We start from the raw sequence: 17,571 nt of genomic DNA on the forward strand, positions 1-17,571 counted from the left end.
CCGCATGCAGAGGCACCATCTTCTTTTTTTCTTATAAAGGGAGCTTTGGATTTGTCAGTAGTACAGGGCCGGCTCCCCTAACCCCCTTTCTGAATTGCTGAGGCCTATAAACTCTAGCAGGGGTGCACCACCAATGAGGCGAGGTGAGGCGTCTGCACGAGATAGGGGTAAGAGGGGGGCAGCACAAGGGGGATTATTTGTTTCTGCAGCTGTAGCGCTGTGTGTAATATTTTCCGAGTATGTCTTTAACAGTTGGGCTGGAAGGAAGGGGTTAGCTTAAGAAATTGGCATTGGGGGGGGGGGGGGGGGGGGTTTGGGCGCCGTTTCAGTTTTCACCTCAGGCAGCAGAAAGGCTAGGTGCACCCCTGAAAGCTAGACATGTAGGCATGAAGGGTGGAACTGGCAATTATTGTATTTTGGTCAATTACAGACGCCCCAACATTTGTATGCTTCCTAAAAAAAACTTCTCATCTGGAGGGTCAAGCAAAGGCATAGGTAGGTACCATGAAGGCAGCCCATAAAGCTTGTATGGGGGCCTTGGTTCGACCCATCCCCTTTTCTACTGGGTGGCAAGTGCCTGCATTTTAAGAAAGGAAACGGTTGGGAAATTGGAACAAGGGTGCAAACTTCAGGCCTTACTGTCACAAGAAACCCAGTTCAATGTTTGCTTTGGGGCCCGCTCTATATGCGCCATTGGGTTCAGTAGTGGGGGAGGATGCAGGCAAAAGAGAGCATGGTCTCTAGTATATATACATTTACCCTCATCTCTATATTACAAAAAATAATCCTTTATCTTAATTCCTAACACTGCAAATAATAATCCTGTATGTTAGACAACAAATTTGCACTTTATGCAACTGATGCCATAAGCCCTTTCCAGGTTAAATGAGTTACTATATACATGCAGATATGTTGATAATGAAATGCTGGGGAAGGTCATTTTCCGACACCATTATGTCTGAGCATTCCCAAAAAGAGATCTGGTGAAACGTACCGACAGTTTGCTGATGCATGTATTAGACAGAACAGACAGTTTGGTTCTGCCACAACCCCCCCCCCCCCCCCCCAACAATTAAAATACAAATATATGTCTATATAAATATTCGATCTCCAGCGCTGAAAACCAGAGCCACAAGAGAAAAAGGAAGGAAATTCAGCGACCCTGAAACATGTTACAGTGATAAAAACATCATGCCGGTGCGTGGACGAGTCTATAAGTGACACAACATTAAGGAGAGAACCCACTCCAGGTCTCATCTCAGGACTGTACAAAAAACAAGGGTCCATTACAATAGAGCGGGCACCACGGTCCAGCTTCTTTGCGTGTTTGCACAATTCCTTCGACTTTGTCGGTAATTTTTGATGAGTGTGCGTCTTAAAAGGGATGTCTGGTTTAGAAAACCCATTTTCAAATACCTTGTTAGGGAACTAGAATTCATAAATTCAGGAACCTCATCTTTACAAAGATCATCCCTCTTCGGAGGACCTGAGCATGTAATGCCTCGTTTTACCTCTGGGAGTGCTGCAAAGGAATATCATACTCACTTCTCACACAACTACTGATTGCTGGGGTTCAATCAGTGAGTCAATCTATCTTAACAGGGTACCCCTCTATAGAAAAAAAAGCATTGTTCAAAGTGGGCAACCTCGTTAATAGGCGGGGGACACAATAGATTGAAGACTGTGTCGCTAAATATCTACAGCATTAGTCTCCAACCTGTTGCGAATTCCCAGCTTGATCGGCTGCTGGGGGTTGTAGTGGTGCCCACAGGTTGGAGAGCCCTGATTTAGAGGGTTCTAATGTAGAAGGTTTGGTATCTGATTAAACTAAGGATAGATGAGATGACTTGTTCGTAAAATGAGGTGATATTAAAAAAATGTCGCTCTCTGTTCACAAGACAAACATCCGTAAAATGTAGGCACTTGGCAGTGAAATGAAATATAGTGTGACTTTTGCAATAGTGTAATGTTCACGTTCGAAATGTCACATGGTTAAATTGTGATTGCTCCCTTATATCCGCTATACGACGCCCATCTACCTAAACCAAGTCTTTTTGATTTTTTGTAGTATATATTGTGCTAGACGGAAATCTAGTATATGTAAATATGATCTCCTCACAAGGTGTCATTGACATAACTAGAACATATCCATAAATCAAGTAAACCCTGCAAAAATATCCTGTAGAACTTACTCGGGAACCTGCTTGTGTTGTGAGCCCCAGCTTCATGCTTCGTGTGGTCCCCTTAGGTCCATTCTACCCGTTATGAACTCTTAACGTCTCTCTGGTGCCGTTCATGTCCTGCCTGGAAATGTCTTTGGAAAATCAGCTTTGCCCTTAAAATAGATTTCTATTGTTCTATATATATATATATATATTATATGCACAGAAGATACCCAATGCTGTGCCCTCTGTATATCTCTATCATGTTGTGCTTTCCATTTGGATTATATGCTACATGTGAATATAAAGGCCACATAGCGCTATCAGCCTCTGATCTGCCCCAACCCACAGAGCGCCTTATTGCCGTAGGACAGGTTATATACTGGCTCAAGCGTTTAATGAACGTGATGGTTTGCGGTACACTGGGCATTGAAAGATTGGCACAGTGTCGCCTGCAGTTCTTTGAGATGCAATGCAGTTGGCACTAGGACAAAGAACACATCGCCTCTAGAATTGTATGGCACAGGAGAGAAAACGCCCAGCCGGCGCGGCTATGCTAGCTCTGCGGACAAATCATACAATCATCCGAAAGATAGAAAATGATATGCTGCTGCGTGATATGCCGTCTTCAAGGGGGTAGCTCAGTGCAAAACGTGACCATGACCATAGACGGTATATGATACAGACGGATTTGGAGACTTTTGGGAACGAGCCTCTCTCAACTGGTAATGGAGCAGGTTCCTTATACAAGTTTTAAAATACATTAAAAAAAAATTATAATAAAATTCTTAAGAACACATATTAGTGCAACTTCGTTGACCAATTCATGTGCAAAGTAACACACTAACCAATAACATGCATGCTCAGACCTGTGCATTACCATAATCTAGGCTATGCTGAGGATAGGAAAGGCTTACTGGTGAGATTCAGGACAGTGAACACACAGGTGCCAATGGAGCTCCCCAACTTTACAGAGTGATGCGATGGGGACACCACTTGCGCCGGTAAAAAAATGACATTTCATCAGCAGCGCGCACACAGACATACGAACACAAACTTCTCAAACGCCTATCTGAGCGTTCGTTTTCTAGCAGACAAGGTCACTATCACTCAGGCATCACAAAAAATCCCATAAAATACAGACTACGGTTATCGGTAGACACAGGGCACATGTTGAACCTTGGTGGTTCCTCATTAGATTTGGCATGCCATTGAGCCTGGGTGTGGAGTTACAGCGTTATCATCTAGTGCGGTGTCTTCGACCAACCAACAATGCTTTTTTTCCCCCCGCTACACGTCATGCTTGAAATACCAACTCTCTTACAAAAGAAAAAAAAAAGTCTAAGGTGGGGCCACCACCGGTTTACAGAGCAAGAAAAGGTAGAGGTTTACAAAGAAGTACAAAACCGTACACTGTACTGGTTCATGGCTATTGATGTAAGTGGACCTTTCGTCGTAGCTCATGTGTCCTCCACTCATGTGGAGCTCGTAAACTTATGAAGAGGTTGAGAATGGAAAAAAAGTTGGAGGATGAGATGTCGAGTTAGTGAGCTGTAACGTCCCATGAACTCTTGGAGGATGACGTAGGAAGATGATGGGCTTGACAATCACTCCCTTGTATCCTTTAAGTCTATATAAATAATAAAAAAGCAACCTGAATACTCTGTGGTCCTAATCCTGGCGCTCTTTCTTTTACAATCCTCCATGCTTCCATCTTCCTCATACTTTATTATGAAATAGGCATCTTAACACTCCCCAAAAGGAAGACTCAAAATTACAATGCCAGAACAAGTATTAACGGTGACCTGCTCTGGAGTCCCTGCCCACTCCTTGCTTCTTCCTTAAATTTGTTCCTGGTTATCTGTGTTTCAGGTTCCTCAAGATGGCTGCCTCTGCTCTCCCGTAACATGCTCTGATGTCACGGCGATCTACTGGCTGATGATAAAACTCATCAGTAGTTACTCAAACAAATGGCCCAACTCCAGCCCCCGGGCTTCTTTTACTTCGGCTTTCCTTGGAAGCGGGGGTGTGAGTAGGAACGTGTCTTGGGTCCCTGTGCTAGCACCAGTCATCCTCGTCTGCTTCATGGTAGTAACTTCGTACTCTGGGAGTTGAGCCAGACCCTGTACTGAGCCCTAAGGCATAGTGATAGCCATTTGGAACCCTGCAGAGCTGGTGGGAATGGGAGGTGAGGGAGGACACATAGGAAGTCCGAGAGGAACGTCCAGAGTTGCTAGCCAATGCCTCCTCAAAGGTTAACGTGTCCTCAGGCAGTGGGCAGAAGCTGTCAGAATCTTGTCGTGGTCCTAGGTATGGGTCAGAACCGATACGTGTGACTGTACAAGCAGAGGGGCTTGGAGAGTCGCTGTACAGCAAAGTGTTGTGCTCTGATAAGCCCCGGCTGAGCCTTCCGGGAGAGTAAGTTGGTCCTCCAAAGTGCACAGGGGAGGAGTGAGCTGTCCGGTAGGTTACGTTTGGCCGTGGAGTGAGTGGAGTCTGGGGTAGTTGTCTTCGGATTGCCCGGCAAGGGGTGCTAGCACCGGAGCTGGTCAAACGCGGACTACCATTGGCCGAACCGCTGCCCTAGAGTGAAAGGGTGAGAAAGCACATCAAAACAGCACAGGAACACATGATGGAAACGAAACACAAAAAGACGTGTCAAGAGAAGGACACACCACAACATTGATGTTGATTGAGATCAATCGACACACAATTACGGGGAACAAATGGCGTTAGATGGGGAAAAACATTGGAAACAAAAGGCATTGAGGCACGAGGAACCACACAAAGCACAAATGTGTGAAACAAGAGACCAAAAGGCAGATGCCAAATTGAAAAAAAAAAAGTAATGGTGTAAGAAAAAATAAAGAGAGAAAAATAAAGGAGAATTTAGTGAAGCAAAAGACACAACTCTGAACCGACAGCTATAGAAAACATACAATACTACATGTACCATGGGCAATACCTACACTGAAGATACAACCGTTAATCACTATCTACATACCCTGGATTGTACTACAGTACTACTTCCTTACTTCATCTACATTAATCATCTGTCCTGGACCTCTTAGGGAACAGCGGTAATCCTGGAGATCAGCTCAGTTCTCTATAGCGACACATGGTATCCATATGGCCAATTAGTAAATTCATATTTCGGCTGGGATGTGCCCTAAGCTCTCCGAACAAAGGTGATAGGTTCACAAATCTGAAGACTTGTGTATAAATAAAGGGAAACCTAAGCCACCAGCTACATCCTACCCCTTATGCTATGCCATACGGTATATAATCTATGTATGATGTAAGTGGCGGTTTTGCTTAGACATTTGCAATCACTGTACTATTATATATGGATGGACCCATGGCAGATCCGTATTCTATGACTGCACAAGTGATGAAACTAGGTAGGCCAGCTGGGGGGGGTCTCTGAGATCACTACATGCTCGAATGAAGTTCAGTTCTGTGGTTGGAAGCCAATAGCTAGGGTCACGACTGTCAATCATCTTGTGACTGCGTTTTCATAATCTGCCCTACATTAAAGTATTCCACCAGTGTTACGCTCCCACCCGCTCCTGGAGAAACTTGACATGATGAGGCAAACCTATGATGTCCATCAAGCATCATGCACGTGTCCTATTCTAATTAATAGAGAGTAATGCTGGAAGGACACTTTAACTAAGTCAGGAATTTGGATAATGTTGGATTCCTGCTGTTGTTCACACATTAGGGCTAGCAATGTGATTTTTTTCTCCTTTTTTGGAGAATAATTCAGGTTTCTTTTGAGATTATACTGTATATACAGTGCCTTGAAAAAGTATTCGTACCCCTTGAACTTTTCCAAATTTTTTTTCACGTTACATCTACAAACTTAAAAATGTATTTTATTGGGATTTTATGTGATAGACCAACACAAAGTAGCACGTATGTGTGAAGTGAAAAGAAAATGATACCTGGTTTTCAAAATTTGTAATAAATAAAAATCTGGAAAGTGTGGTGTGCATTTGTACAGCCAATATTTTGTAGGGCCACTTTTCACTGCAGTTACAGCTGCAAGTCTTTTTGGGATATGTCTCTAACAGCTTTGCACATCTAGAGCCTGAGATATTTGCCCATTCGTCTTAGCAAAATAGCTCAAGCTCAGTCAGATTGGATGTAGAGCATCTGTGTGCAGCAATTGTCAAGTCTTGCCACAGATTCTCAATGGGATTTTGGTCTTGGCTTAGACTGGACCATTCTAACACATGAATATCTTTTGATTTATACCATTCCATTGTAGCTCTGGCTGTATTTTTAGGGTCGTTGTCCTGCTGGAAGGTGAACCTCCGCCCCAGTCTCAAGTCTTTTGCAGCCTCTACCAGGTTTTCCTCCAAGATTGCCCTTTATTTAGCTCCATTCATCTTCCCATCAACTCTGACCAGCTTACCTGTCCCTGCTGAAGAAAAGTCTCCCCCCCAGCATGATGCTACCACCACCATGTGTCACGGTGGGGATGGTGTGTTCAGGGTGGTGTGCAGTGTTAGTTTTCTACCACACATTGCGTTTTGCATTTAGGCCAAAAAGTTCTACTTTGGTCTCATCTGACCAGAGCACCTTCTTCCACATGTTTGCTGTGTCCCCTACATGGCTTGTGGCAAACTGCAAACGGGACCTCTTATGGCTTGCTTTCAAAAATGGCTTTCTTCTTGCCACTCTTCCATAAAGGCCAAATTTGTAGAGTACACGACTAATAGTTGCCCGTGGACAGATTCTCCCACCTGAGCTGTGGATTTCTGCAGCTCCCCCAGAGTGACAATGGGCCTCTTGGTTGCTTCTCTGATTAGTGTTCTCTTTGACTGGGCTGTCAGTTTAGGTGGATGGTCATGTCTTGGTAGGTTTGTAGTTGTGCCATACACCTTCCATTTTCGGATGCTCTGTGAAATGTTCAGAGCTTGGGATATTTTTTTTTAAACCCAAACCCTGCTTTACACTTCTCCACAACTTTATCCCTGACCTGTCTGGTGTGTTCCTTTGTTTTTTATGATGCTGTTTGATCACTAATGTTCTCTAACAAACCTCTGAGGCCTTCACAGAACAGCTGGAATTATAATGAGAATAAATTACATACAGATGGAGTCTATTTACTAATTAGGTCACTTGTGAAGGCAATTGGTCCCGCAGGATTTCATTTTGGAGTATCAGAGTACAGGGGGCTGAATACAAATGAACGCCACACTTTTCAGATTTGTTTTATTACAAATTTTGAAAACCATATATCATTTTATTTTCACTTCACACATACTTGCTACTTTGAGTTGGTCTATCACATAAAATCCTAATAAAATACATTTGTGGGTGTAACGTAAAAAAATCTGGAAAAGTTCAAGGGGTATGAATAGGCACTATATATATATATATATATATATATATATATATATATATATATATATATTTATTTATTTGACAAAGCTCATTGAGTAGGCCGAAACGTTGCCTGGGAAATAAATTGGGTCATTACCTTCTCACTAAAATTTGGAGTGCTGCCTCGTTCTTTGGACGTATATATATATTTTTTATTTTTATTTTTTGGAGATGGCTATTTTTTGTAAAGTTTGGAGACTGCTGGGAAGTTGAGCAATCTTTATCCCTTTACTGCACATGTGCCGAACGCCCTCCCACGAAACTTTGGGGCCAGGAGTGAATATGTTTTCACTGCCTGGCTCGTCAGTCTTAGTGGTGAGGGTGTGGCATGAAGTGCAGTGAGCAGAGCCTCTGGGAACAACTAGGTGCAATTACACCATCCTCGTTGTTCCTAGGGCCTAATTTGCATATTATAAAACAGCAATGTCAATGTGGGCACCGAGGAAGATGGTACCAAGACCGTTGCGTTCAGTTTACCAGCGCATATCTCGAAGGTCAGCCAATTTGATATATGTGGGGACAGACACCTTTTATTTTAATTTTTTTTAACTTTTTTATATTGTCTCTTAACGGTCTCAATGATTTACACTATTTAATTTTTTTTATTTATTCTTGTACACTATTTTTTATTTTATTTATTCTTTTACACTATACCTTTCCCGCGGCTGCTCCAGTTACAGGGAAAATCTGCCTAGCTACATTGACAGTTGTCACTGTTAGGGTTGTGAAGGGTCTAGTGCAGTGCTTCCCAACCAGTGTGCCTCCAGCTGTTGCAAAACTACAACTCCCAGCATGCCCGCACAACCAAAGACTGTCCAGGCATGCTGGGAGTTGTAGTTTTGCAACAGCTGGAGGCACAATGTTTGGGAAACACTGGTCTAGTGAACCAAGCCAAGAACCAAAATCTCGGTGATTATGTTATCATAGGAGTAGCTCCTGTTCTGGTGTGCTTTTCCCCAGCAAAATCCGCTGTTTGCTGAGGGGGGCCAGAAGCTTGGGGCTGTATTTTGGAAAAGGTTGTCAATGATTGGAAAGTGGGCTGCTGGGCAGGGTCCGACTGGCCCATCTAAAGTACCAAAGGATCCTCTGGTTGGCCCAGGTGCTGACATAATAATGAGCCCAAAGGTCCAAGTGAGTGAGCCCTGAACCGACTGTTCTTGAATAAGTTAGGGTGAGCGATTAATAATACAATTTCAAGCTTTACCCATGATATCACCAAAAGCATGAAACCATCATATATTAACACAACACCTATGTGCACACATGCAATGAAATAAACCCGTATGTAGACACATATGGAAGACACATGCCCTGTAAAGACATGTGCACAGCACAATCACGTAAAGTCAAAGGTGCTGATAAGACAAAGTGTTTTACAAATTTATGGGTGGTCAGAATCTACAGAAGTGAGGGAAATTGGAAAAGGAGGAACTGCCTTATGTCTATGTGCACGGGGAGAAATATCGCTAAAGTCTAAGGCAGAAGCCAGATGGATGACGGACATAGTGCATCAATGTAAACTGAAGTGTGTGGTGCTGAGGTGCGGTTTCTGGGAAAAAAGGAGACTTTCTTTTCCAATCTCATATGATCTCCTTTAAGACTTGCGCCTAATACTTAAACTGTGGAGAAGCTTTCATGTATTTATGGCACATCAATATATAGGGTTTGATAGCTGCCTGTCACACAGTCCTGGCTAGGCTCTCTGCTCTTCAGTCTCACCTGTCTTTGTGTTGAGTGCTCTTGCCCAGAACTGGGGGATGTGGCTCGACTGTGATCAGAATGACGTGGGTGACCTGAATCACGGCTGCCATATCGGTCACATGAATAAAAGCGCTGTTTCTCCGATGAAGATGGAGGTTGCTGCTTTCTTTCCTGGGATCTTCCTCTTTCTTGCCTCCTCTCTCGGGGTGCAGACTCTGTAACCATGAAGTACATGTTTAAAATTAAATTGGTTGATTATACCATAACTTAGCTTACTTCCTCTACCCACTTACTGATAACTGGATTTCCCTATGAGTAGTCGGGGGATGCAGGACTCACAGGCTTTCTCTATGAGTAGTCGGGGGATGTAGGACTCATAAGCTTTCTCTATGAGTAGTCGGGGGATGCAGGACTCACAAGCTTTCCCTATGAGTAGTCGGGGGATGCAGGACTCACAGGCTTTCTCTATGAGTAGTCGGGGGATGCAGGTCTCAAAGGCTTTCTCTATGAGTAGTCGGGGGATGCAGGACTCACAGGCTTTCTCTATGAGTAGTCGGGGGATGCAGGACTCACAGGCTTTCTCTATGAGTAGTCGGGGGATGCAGGACTCACAGGCTTTCTCTATGAGTAGTCGGGGGATGCAGGACTCACAAGCTTTCCCTATGAGTAGTCGGGGGATGAAGGTCTCACAGGCTTTCTCTATGAGTAGTCGGGGGATGCAGGACTCACAGGCTTTCTCTATGAGTAGTCGGGGGATGCAGGTCTCACAGGCTTTCTCTATGAGTAGTTGGGGATGCAGGACTCACAGGCTTTCTCTATGAGTAGTCGGGGGATGCAGGACTCACAGGCTTTCTCTATGAGTAGTCGGGGGATGTAGGACTCATAAGCTTTCCCTATGAGTAGTCGGGGGATGCAGGACTCACAGGCTTTCTCTATGAGTAGTCGGGGGATGCAGGACTCACAGGCTTTCTCTATGAGTAGTCGGGGGATGCAGGTCTCACAGGCTTTCTCTATGAGTAGTCGGGGGATGCAGGACTCACAGGCTTTCTCTATGAGTAGTCGGGGGATGCAGGACTCACAGGCTTTCTCTATGAGTAGTCGGGGGATGCAGGACTCACAAGCTTTCTCTATGAGTAGTCGGGGGATGCAGGACTCACAGGCTTTCTCTATGAGTAGTCGCGGATGCAGGACTCACAGGCTTTCTCTAGGAGTAGTCGGGGATTCAGGACTCACAGGCTTTCTCTATGAGTAGTCAGGGAATGCAGGACTCACAGGCTTTCTCTATGAGTAGTCGGGGAATGCAGGACTCACAGGCTTTCTCTATGAGTAGTCGGGGAATGCTTGACTCACTGTCTTTCTCTATGAGTAGTCAAGATATGCTGGTCTCACAGGCTTTTTCTATGAGGTCAGGAGAACCAGGACTTGGAGGATATCTCTATTAGTACTAAGGGGGATGCAGGCCTCACAGGTTTTTTCTATGAATAGTTGGGAATGCAGGACTCACAGGCTTTCTCTATGAGTAGTCAAGGTATAAACGACTCACAGAATTACTCTTTGAGTAGTCAGATGAAGCAGGGCTCACAAAGTTCTCTATGAATAGTCAGGGGATGCAGGAATCACAGGTCTTCTCTATGAATAGTCGGGAGATGTAGGACTCACAGGCCTTCTCTATAAATCTGTGCAGTAGTGGGACTTGACATTCCTTCCCAACTCCAGAAGCTACACTTGGGTTGACTCAGGTTAGGGGAAAGTGTAGTACTGAAGTGGGGAGGGAATGTCAAGTCCCACTACCCACCTACCTGGTATTCCATAAAAATCCAGCCCATTAAACACATTTTAACAAGAACCTCAGTAAACTACACTTTGCATTCTTTTACCTCACCGACCTAAGCAATCTGGGTGACATATACACCACCTCCAGTACTTTACCAGACATTGTGTTACATAATTTATCCTCAAGCTGCTTTTCGATAGACCTCACATACAGGAGCCGCATTAATTGCAATAACATTTGAATCAACCATATTGAGATCCATCATCCATAATGCATTAATGACAGACTGAAGAAGACAATCAGTTCTATATTACCTAAGTCTTCATTTTGCGGAGACCTCTCTATTGATTTTTGCTTTCTCTCCTTACGCCGGTGGCATCGATGGTGGTGCTGGTGGCTGCGCTCATGAGGCACCCTCTCTAAGGAATATTCATACAGTTGAGGACGTTGCGTGGGAGCCAGGGTGGAAACTGAGCGTTTCATGGGGCTACTGTCAGTGATGGGCTGGAAAAAGAAAGTAAATATCCTTATTAACCCCCAAACTATAGCAGGATGAAAAAATATCTGATGACAGCTAAACTCAAAATATTGTATTTTAGTGAATACCAGAGGAGGCAACTCTCCATAACCAAGTAAATTAAGGGGCCTTGCAGTGCTGCAATATAGATGACTCATCCTCCGGATAGTTCATCAACATCAGATTGGCAGGGGTCCGACTCCCGGCCCCTCCATCGATCGGCATACTTAGCAACATTTGAGTTGATAACATATATAAGCCCCACCGCCAGGAACGTCCCGGAGCTGCTCATCATAAACACATACTTGTGTGTGCGTGTGTGTCTGTGGGGGGTTAGGCTACTTTCACACTAGCGTTAATATTTTCCGGTATTGAGATCTGTCATAGGGTCTTAATACCGGAAAAAAAACGCTTCCGTTTTGTCCCCATTCATTGTTAATGGGAACAAAACGTAACTGAACAGAACGAAATGCTCCATTCAGTTCCGTTCTTATACCGGAGAGCAAAGCGCAGCATGCTGCGGTTTGCTTTCCGTCCTGGGATGCAAAACAAAATGGATCCGTCATGACTCACAATGCAAGTCAATGGGGACGGATCAGTTTTCTTTTGGTGAACCCTGTCGGATCCAGCAAAAATGCTAGTGTGAAAGTAGCCTTAAGCCAAGCCATTTTCAGCCCAGGACAGCGCAAATTTGCCAGGACTGTCTCTGAAAGTCAGGGACAGTCCCGGCAAATCCGGGACAGTTGGCAACTGTGGAAGAGCATGATTTTTGTGCAGCCGAAAGCCAGGATTTATGCAGGAAAGTGAATTGATCCTATTGTAGTCAAAGGGGATCCGGTGGTGCACGGCCATATCCACCTACGCCAGAAATGCAACTAGCCGTAGCGACGCTCGTGCGAGTACTGCTTCCTCTTCAAATTTACCTGCATGTCGTCTCCTTTGCAGCGGCTGCACAGTGTAATCACCGTGCCCATTCCATTCACTTGAATAGGACGAGCAGTTGTAATTACACTGCACCGCCTCTATCAAGGAGATGAAGCTCAGGTACAGTAGCACCACTACCTCTTCACATGGCTGATCAGCGGAGGGGTTTGGAGTCAGACCCCCCTGATCTGACATCGATGACACTTTCACACTTGCGTTGTTGGATTCCGGCAGGCAGTTCCGTCGCTGGAACTGCCTGCCTGATCCGGCAATCTGTATGCAAACGGATACCATTTGTAGACGGATCCGGATCTGTCTCACAAATGCATTGGAATACCGGATCCGTCTCTCTGGCTGTCATCCGGAAAAACGGATCCGGTATTTATCTTTTTCACATTTTTAAAGGCCTGCGCATGTGCAGATCGCAAAACCGGATAAATTTTTCCTGGAACACTTGGGCATTAATGTACTTCAATGGAAAATGATGCCGGATCCAGCATTCCCTCAAGTGTTCCGGAATTTGGGACTGAGAAAATATTGCTGTATTTTCTCCATCCAAAAACCGTACAGTGACTGAACTGAAGACATCCTGAATCTGCATCCTGAACGGATTGCTCTCCATTCAGAATGCATTAGGATAGAACAGTTTTTTTTCCGGTATTGGGCCCCTAGGACGGAACTCAGTGCCGGAAAAGTTTAACGCAAGTGTGAAAGTACCCTGAGGATGGGTCATCAATATTGTAGCACTGCACAATCCCTGCAGTTGTTGTATTGATCACATTCGTCCTTTGTCTGGATTACAGTACCATGAGCTGTCAGAATCTAATCTACAGTGCAAGGGACTCAATATTTAGGGATGGTAAACTAGCTCTCTTCCTCCATCTAGTGGACAAAAGTGGCCTAGCCTCAAAAGTCACCTGAATGCACATCTCTAAGGCTACATTCACACAGTTAAAAACGTCAGTTAAAAAACTGCCTTTCTGAGAAATGGACGTTAAAAACAACGGCATGGAGGCTGTCGGCCCATAAAAAGGGTCAAAATAGAGCATGTTTTTTTACGTCTGTTATTCACTGGCTGTAAAAAAAAACGGTCATGTAAATAACCCCACAGACTACCATTGTTCTTAAAAAGGATGTGTGATGGCCGTTACACGTCATGTGAACCCAGCCTAAGTGTACCACAGCCCTCAAATATATTGTTTCAGTGTGGAAGTATTGTCCTTAATGCTTTATTACTAAATATTAATGTCAGGAGGCTGCATGTAAAGCAAGAAGAACGGCTTCTATTTCTGGACTCTGGATGTGGACTAGAACTCGATTAAGCATCTAACCAACTTTCTTTGATATAAGCAAGGTGTAGCCCAGTAATCAGATGTCGCGGTAGATGCGGAGTGGACACATCAGAGTCATAAACGTCTCCGTTACTTTCATTAGGTTGTCTTTCAGATGTCCGTAGTTCATCACTCCTAGCACCAGACTTTGATACTTTAGATCAGGGTTGCCCAACCTGCGGCCCTCCAGCTGTTGGAAAAATACAACTCCCAGTCCCAGCAGGCCCTGATAGCTGTAGGCAGTCCAGGCATGCTGGGAGTTGTAGTTTTGCAACAGCTGGAGGGCTGCAGGTTAGGCATCCCTGCTTTAGATTACTGCAGTCGCTGTGAATGACACTTACATCTACATCTTGATACCATTGAAGATAACAGAGAATGTTTCATGTAAATGACGACTAGAGAATCTCAGCCCTGGAGATATAAGGGATGAAGTAGTGGTCGTAGGGGCAATGATCTTGTCTGAACACCATAGATAGCTGTTGGATGAAGGCCTGGCTTGGCCGAGTATGCATGTGTCCACCACGGGCAGAGCAGAGTAAGCAACTGACAGCAGCTTATCTTCCCTGAGAACAAAAGGATTGGGCAGGTTGTGATCCAACAGCCCGCTCCTTCTCTCCCCAGAACAGGGAGGACTCCCATACATAGGAAAAATGGAATAATTGTCCAGTACCGAGATGTAAATAAAATCTTTAATCTTTATTTGGCTTCATATAAAAAATACATCTCCACAAGGAAATCAGTAATGCACCAACGCGTTTCGATCTAACATTATCACGACCAAGATCGAAACGCGTTGGTGTTTCCTTTCTTTCCTGGATTATTTGCGGACTGGACCGGGTCCCTGCACGAGAGATCACACAGGCAGTGCTGGCTTGACTCCTGACCTACACAGGACTCCCATACACGTGAGATGTTTAGATGGCCCCATTGAAAACCGTGGATTGGGCTAAGATCCATCCTATGTATATATCCACCTTGAGCTCAGTCTGTAGCATGAAACAGCCTCGACTGACCTGACCACAAAGTTAAGGTAATACAGACTTGAGCGTAACGGTACGACCACACGGCGCGGTCCTTGGGTGTGTGGGACGCAGCTGACGCATTGACTGCATTGTTCAGTGGGTCTGTATTGTTAATTCCACGCGGTGTTGAAGGTGCCACACAGCCATTAACAATGCAGACTGGCTATAGTGAAATAAGAGGCAGCTGCGGACTAATCAGCCACATGGTACTCGACTGCAGCATGGCCCTGCCCCAAACACCCTGCCGCGTGGTCATACCCTTATATCCATTGAAACAGCAACAGGATCGCTGCATAGAGTGCACTGTGTTCAATGACAGGATTAGTAATTGAGCCTCATACACAAGGATTCGATTCTGGTTAATATTCACTTCATGTCAGTGGAATTTGTCTGTTTTAGGCCTCATGCACACGACCGTGCCGTTTTTTGCGGTCCACATCTTTTGCGGCCTCATTGATGTGAATGGGTCAAAAACTGCGGCTCGGATGCGGACCCGAAAAACGGTTGTGTTCATGAGGTCTTAGTAAATCACAGATTCCTCACAAACCTCACTGTTGTTTTAACGTTTGGTAATGTAGATCCTTCTGAGTAAATCGTAAAAATTTCCAAAAACATCAAAAAAGTAAGAATTGGTAAGGAACTCTGAGAAGATCCCAGGTAGGCGACGCCTAACTAATCCCAGGAACAATAGTCATGTACATGGGTTATTTCCACTCGTCTGCTTAGCGCACATTGCGCGGAGGACATTGCTGGAATTCCTGGGTTAAGGTGGGCTTGTTGTAAATCCAGCCATTGCCTGAAGCTGGCCTTACACATCAGATAAACGTCTGCGAGATCCGCTGCCTTCTCAAACAGCTGATTGACGGGGGCCCGGGGTGTCGGACCCCCAGCGATCAGATACTGATTTCAGTAAGTCCCTGAAAACCCCTTTAAGGACTGATGTTGCATGGATAGGTTACATGTGCCCATAGGCTGCCATGGGTCTGTCATGTACCTGCGTGCCTTAATATTCACTTAGAGGCACATAGAGGTTTTATTGCTCCCAGATTCATATGGAAAAAATTTGTGGCATGTCGATGGAATTTTGTTGGCAAAAATAAAAACCGTACAGATGCACCATAAGACGGCACATGGCATAATATGGACCCATAGGGTCTCTGAGTGCCTAGTCTGTGAGGGCAAAAATATTTTTAAAGCACTAAAAACCACCAAAAAGACCTTTAGGACCCTTCACACACAGATTTCTTGTGGCGTTTTTTTTTTTTTTTTGCCGTTAACTCCTTTTTTTTGCATACTGGATGCGTCTTTATGGCTTTTTAATGGTGTTTTGTGTTTCAATGGCCTTTTTTAGGGTGTTTTTTACACATGCCTGAAAACAAACAGCTTTGCTTTAACATGCTGCATTTATAAAACAAAATTCTGTACACAAAAAACACACGTCCTGCATCCACATTTCAGCTAACATCTGGTATTGCAGTTTTTCGGCATAAACTACAAGTGCAAAAAAGGTGCTGAAAAAGGCAAAAAAAATTTGGGGGTGTGAATTCACCCTAAAAACCCTTCATTGGAATTCAGCTAGGCCTCATTGGGAAATCCTCTCTCCTTGCATTGGCCAGTTCTCTTCCTTGCACGGATAAGGCTACTTTCGCACTAGCGTTCTTGCTGGATCCGGCAGGGTACAGCAAAAACGCTTCCATTACTGATGATACAACCGTCTGCATCTGTTATGAACCGATCCAGTTGCATTATCTTTAACATAGCCATGACGGATCCGTCATGAACTCACGGGAAACAGATTTGTTTTCTATTGTGTCAGAGAATACGGTTCTGTGCCCATTGACTTGCATTGTGGGTCATGACGGATCCATTTTGCTCTACATCCCAGGATGGAAAGCAAACCGTTTTCTCTCCGGTATGAGAACAGAACGGAATGCATTTTGGAGCACTCCGTTCTGTTCAGTTACGTTTGTCCCCATTGACAATGAATGGGGACAAAACGGAAGCGTTTTTTTCCGGTATTGAGACCCAATGACAGATCTCAATACCGGAAAATATTAAAGCTAGTGTGAAAGTAGCCTTACGGAAACTTCCAAGAGGAGAAGAGAGGATTTCCTACCGGGACCCCTCAGCACTGGTCAGCTAATGAAGATATTTTTTGACCATGTTTGGAATTAATTTGTCAAGTTTCCACTAGGGCAGACTATAATTCATCAGTAAGATAAGAGGGATCACACTGGGACACCACAATGATAGACATCTGACAGCAATACCCAATGGAACAGATCGGACGGTGCACATGGTCTATCTAAATGGTGCTGAGATACCAGCAAAGGTCATGTGAAATAAGAAGGCTACATACGGGCAGGTAACCGTTCCGGGGTGAAGGAGCGCGGCTCCTCGGCTGATGAGAGACAAACAGGTGAAGCGGTTCAAACGGCATCACGGAGACCAGCAGCAGACAGCATGGTGGGAAGAAGGGAAGAACAGGAAGGGAAGGAGAAAGGAGGAAAGTCCGGAAATAAAGGAGGGATAGAGGAGGATGGGAAGGGGAGACAGAACCACAGAAGCGACACAAAGACAAGTCGGAGTCAGAGCAGAGACAAAACACAGGTGAGGTGAGATGGGATGACAGTGGGGACGGGGGATGGTACAAAAAGGAAAAAATACAGGTCAGAGACAATTGATATGTGACATTCATTATTGAACTGGACATCAGAAGGTAAATCCACAGTTCATTCCCCATAAC

At 44.6% G+C, this 17,571-nt stretch overlaps 1 protein-coding gene across 1 annotated transcript in view; it reads right to left on the reverse strand.

Moving 5' to 3' along the window:
• Positions 1 to 1,154: 1,154 nt before the first annotated feature.
• CACNA1B (calcium voltage-gated channel subunit alpha1 B) overlaps positions 1,155 to 17,571 on the reverse strand; it is a 286,673-nt gene continuing 270,256 nt past the window's right edge. The window contains 3 exon segments of the mRNA XM_044305824.1: positions 1,155 to 4,745; positions 9,276 to 9,472; positions 11,346 to 11,535. Of these exon segments, the coding sequence (XP_044161759.1) occupies positions 4,221 to 4,745; positions 9,276 to 9,472; positions 11,346 to 11,535 (912 nt within the window). The 3' untranslated portion in view covers positions 1,155 to 4,220.

Source organism: Bufo gargarizans, chromosome 9 (genome assembly GCF_014858855.1).
Source record: "Bufo gargarizans isolate SCDJY-AF-19 chromosome 9, ASM1485885v1, whole genome shotgun sequence".
NCBI classification, from domain to species: domain Eukaryota; kingdom Metazoa; phylum Chordata; class Amphibia; order Anura; family Bufonidae; genus Bufo; species Bufo gargarizans.